Genomic DNA, 4,673 nt, shown 5'->3' with positions numbered 1-4,673 from the left:
TATAATTATTACAAAATTCCTGTTATAATAAATAAAAAAGAAACATAAATAGTAAATTTAAAATATACATACAGCCTAGGGTTTTAACATTACACAACCCAAAGATAATAATTAACATGAAAAGAGATCATATTAACACCATAAAACACCTTTGATTTGAAGCAGTGAATCTTATTATATCCAAATTGTACAGTGTTTGATTGTCAAAATTAAATGTCCTCTTCTTTGATGGTTTTTTTTAAATACCTGTACAGAAATCACAATTCTGATCCTCATTAAATCCAATATCAAACCATTTTTAAAATGTTAATAATGAAAAATGATTTTAATTATTTCTGAGATTTATTTACAAATAAATTCAGTTTACAACACAATATAGCTACATAGAATGACATATATTTGTTGTTTTTTGTTTTATTATTATTATTATTATTATTATTATTATTATTATAAACAGTCTATTTTTCAGAGCTTTTTCGTGTCTTGTATGAAAAGGAAGCTGAAATCGTGTCCAGTTGAGCTTCCGATACAAAAAAGAAAATGTAAAATAATTATCACAGATCTCAAACAGGAACAAATGGAAAAGGGAAAAAAAAAGACAGGTAAAAGTCAAACAGGTAAAATCATTCTCTTTTTACAAATATTTACAAATGTTACCTGTACAGAAATATCTTCTTTTTTTCCCTCTCTCTCTCTTTTTTTTGTCTCTGTGTCTCAACAGTCTCTACATGGCTTTACAGTCCAGTGCTGCCTATTGATTTGTGCTCTTCACACTTCCCGGTAATATCGTCTCTATATAAAAATAACAGTCTGTTTTTTCTGGGTTTGGAGTCACTGTGAAGGCCATTTGGACACCGCCGACGCCGTCGCTGAGGGTAAAACGTGTCCAGAAATAATATTTGAAGGAACGCTGAGGATGGGAGCGATAGCGGCTGAGGTCCGGCTCAGGGAGAGGGACTGCGCGCTCAGCAGGGCCGACTGAACGGTCACAGGAGGCCGCAGGAAAGCCTGAGCGGCCGGCGAGGACGAGGAGGCGCTGGAGACCCCGATGATGTTCTCTATACTGAAAGACGGTCTGTTCGAGGGCTCCGATTTGATCATGGACGCCGTGCTCAGGCTGTTGAGCTGCAGCTGGAGACTCGGGCTGAGCTGAGAGTTGAACGCTTTTCTGTTCAGCTCGGCCGAGGGCAGCAGCGGGACGCCCGGGGGCAGCATGGGACCTACAGGGGGGATGTACGGGTACTGCAAAGCCGCCGGATGGGAATACGCAGCCGGGTGGATCCCGTAGTGTCTCCCGTAGGGACCCCCGAGGCTGTACGCCCCGAAACTTTGCATCATGAGCGCGGTCTGGTCCCTGAGCACGTCCGGCTGAACCCTCTTGAACCTTTTCCTCCTCCTGAGGAAGCTGCCGTTGTCGAACATGTCCTCCGACGCGGGGTCCAGGGTCCAGTAGTTGCCCTTGCCGGGGTTGCCGGGCTCCCGGGGGATTTTTACGAAGCAGTCGTTGAGCGACAAGTTGTGTCGGATGGAGTTTTGCCACGCCGGGAACTTCTCCCGGTAATACGGGAAGCGGTTGCTGATGAACTCGCAGATCCCGCTGAGGGTGAGTTTTTTCTGCGGGCTCTGGAGGATGGCCATGGTGATGAGGGCGATGTAGGAGTAAGGCGGCTTTACCAGGCTGCTTTTGGGCTTCTGGATCGCGCCTCCGGACGCTGCGCTCTGGTCGTGACCCTCTCCCTTCCCGGTGCCCGTCTCTCCCTCCCCGGAGCTCTCGCAGCACGGGCTCCCTCCGCCGGACCTCATCTCCTCCTTCTCCACCTCGATCTCGTCTTCCACCTCATCGTCGCCCGTTTCTCCTCGGAGGTCGTGCAGGATGCCCACCCCCGGGCTGTCGCAGTCGCTGTCCACCCTCTCCATGCCCTCCTCGTCTCCCTCACCCACCACGTCGATATCCACGTCCTCCGCTGTGAGCACAGTTTGGCCGGACATGTCGCTGGCTCGTTCGCTGCCTCCAGACAGGGTCATCTCACGGCTGACTTACACTTTTTTAGAAAAAGTCTAGCGGAGCCAAAAAAAAAAACCCCACCGAGCCGCCGGGTGTTGTGGTGGAGGTGAGACCGGCGCGGTCAGTGCGCACACACGGCGGAGGGTCTGCTGGGCGTCTGGACGTCCTTGTCAAGAGATCAGATGTCTCCCAAAATCTAAATGTGATCGAACCGGCAGCCAGCCAGTCCAGCCGACGAGGAACTTCAACTTCTGCAAATATTTCCCCACTCGGTAAGTGAGAAGGCCCTGGAAAAGCGGCGCGTCTTGCCTCGAAGTTGTCTGGAGATAAGCGCGACTTTTTGCGCTCCGACGTCCCTTCTCGGCGCGTATATTTCCTAGACGCGTGATATTTGGAGAACCAAGTCGAGATGACACATGCTGCTTTTAAAGGCCAGAGCTTTTAACAGGACTGTCTGATAGATTACTTTTCTCAGTATAAGATATACTATCAGCGCTGGACACGTGGTTCGGTGACGACAGACGCCCCCCCTCTCTCCGCTGCGCTCCTCTCCTCCCTCCACCCTCCTCTCCTCTCTGTTAAACCATGCAAACTGGAGTTGTTTCATGGATTTGTCAACAATGGGACATCAGCAGTGCTGCTTTCCGCTGATTTCTGTGTTCGTCCGTCATAGACCATTTAACGGTGGCAGAGGGAGGAGGAGGAGGAGGAGAAGGGGGGGGGGGGGGGGGGGGAGAGAAAATTGGCCTGCGTGATTGAAAGATCTGATGCGCAATAATGTGGCTGCGTAAAAACAATCCAAACCTTTAACATTGCTAATGCGAACTCTGCTGACAGCTGCAGAACGAAAACGACGACAGCTAAGTTAACGGAATCTTCCTTTAAGTTCTGTTTTCAAACTGTGAATCTGTGCATGCGTGGCATTTCTTCTGCTTTTATTTCTGCCGTTTTTATTTGACCGTGCATGAAGTATGTCGGTGCGTAAAAAAGCGTCAACATTTTTACGTTTGTTTATTTGGTGCTCATATGCATGCCTTGATATTCCACAGCTTTACAGCCCGTCGTGTAAATCCAAGCTGCGAATGCAAAGCATGAATTCAAGTCTATTTATTCCCGCAGGATTAGCCGAAGGTGGGAAGAATATTGAGCAGCAGCGGCCGAGGCGGTGAATGGAGCGAATAAAGAATTTCCTTAACAGTTTGGAAGAGGTGCTAACGACCCCAATCATTGCAGTTTTTTGCATTTGAAAAAAGTAGGAAATGCAGGCAGCGGGTGAATGCAAAGAGAGCGTTTATTCACAAGCATGAAGGTGAGCGGTGAAGGCTGGCTTACAGAGAGGAGAGGATGTCGGATCCAATGCAGGAGGTTTCCTGCGTCGTTGTGAGAAAAAAATCGGGAAGACTGCTGAAAGGGACGCTTTGTATTTAATGTTCAAAGCCACTGATGTTACTCTGTTTATACTGAAGAAAAAAATAGTTAAAGAACTACAGAAATGTATTTTTTTTTCTCCTCCCAGTGTGCCAGAAACAATTTAAAGGTGCAATTGATTTTATTGGAGGGGGTTAATGAGAATATCTATAATCAACAGCAGTCAGTTATTTGTGTCAACGCTTTATTTAAATAAATGAAAACATGAAAATGAATTTGAAATTAACATGTAGTGCAATTCATGATTATTCTGTCGCTCCTGTTTTTATTTCACTTAGAACACGGTCTGGTAGAATACGGTTCAATTAAGGGATGGTATTGTTCTTATTATTTTTAAACCCTTACTGTGATTATTATTGTAATATTGTTATGATTATATGACAAGTGTCCTCCCTTTATTAGATAATTAGCTTTAATTCCTTAATTCACAGGCAAAATGTGAATAAATCTCAACAAAAAAAAGCACATTTTTACGCATCTATTTCAAAGTTTAAAAGATCCCACCAGCGATCTGTTTATATTTGATCTTTCTGGAGCTAAATTTGATCTTTTAATTGGCTTCAGCGGTGCGCAGAGGCGCTTCCTCTCCGACACCTCTGCTCCCGGGTTAAAAGTGGGATTAATCAAACGCTATCATTAATAATGCGCGTATGGGTCAAAGGACGGAGACATGCCTTCCGATTACACTCGCCTGGTGTTAATCTCTCGGTGACCCGTGTGATCTGGAGGCCCGTCAATACGGACTACTTAGCAGATGAAACCAGAGTCTGCATCAACTTTTATCCTGCTCATCCGCGGCGCGCACGTGTGGCGAAGAAATGCGCGGTTTTGTCTTTGGTTTTTCGTTTTTTTTTTCCCCCTTCATGCTAAATCCGAAAATGTACTTTTTTAAAAAAGGTTCTTTGATCGCGTGTTTTCTTTTTCATCGAATTTTTCAAATTTTGCCCCCCTTCTTGGGATTGCTGATTTGACATTCATGCGCTCTGGAACAAGAGTCCATTGAATTCGTTTTCACGTTAGAGACCTTCTTGTAAATAAAATGCTTCTTCTTTTCGAGAGAAAGTTATATTATGCAGCTTTTCGCTCAAGTAAAACTCATGTTTGGCGTCTTGTCAAAGCCATACCCTTTTTAAAGGCAAATTAAGCAAGCTTTATGACAGTTGGTTGCTTTGTTTTCCCATTTTTTCCCGCTTTTAGGGATTTCTCAGAAATCAGTTGGTCAACTGTCTAAACCAGACTC

General features: G+C 45.3%; 1 protein-coding gene across 1 annotated transcript; it reads right to left on the bottom strand.

Moving 5' to 3' along the window:
• Positions 1–295: 295 nt before the first annotated feature.
• foxd3 (forkhead box D3) lies at positions 296–2,455 on the bottom strand. Its single transcript, XM_008288162.1, has one exon. It carries the CDS (start codon positions 2,023–2,025, stop codon positions 832–834), a length of 1,194 nt encoding a protein of 397 aa, XP_008286384.1. The 5' UTR covers positions 2,026–2,455; the 3' UTR covers positions 296–831.
• Positions 2,456–4,673: the final 2,218 nt, after the last annotated feature.

This window comes from Stegastes partitus, unplaced genomic scaffold, assembly GCF_000690725.1.
Source record: "Stegastes partitus isolate 25-593 unplaced genomic scaffold, Stegastes_partitus-1.0.2 Scaffold544, whole genome shotgun sequence".
Taxonomy (NCBI): domain Eukaryota; kingdom Metazoa; phylum Chordata; class Actinopteri; family Pomacentridae; genus Stegastes; species Stegastes partitus.
This window is presented reverse-complemented; position numbering and strand designations above follow the sequence as displayed.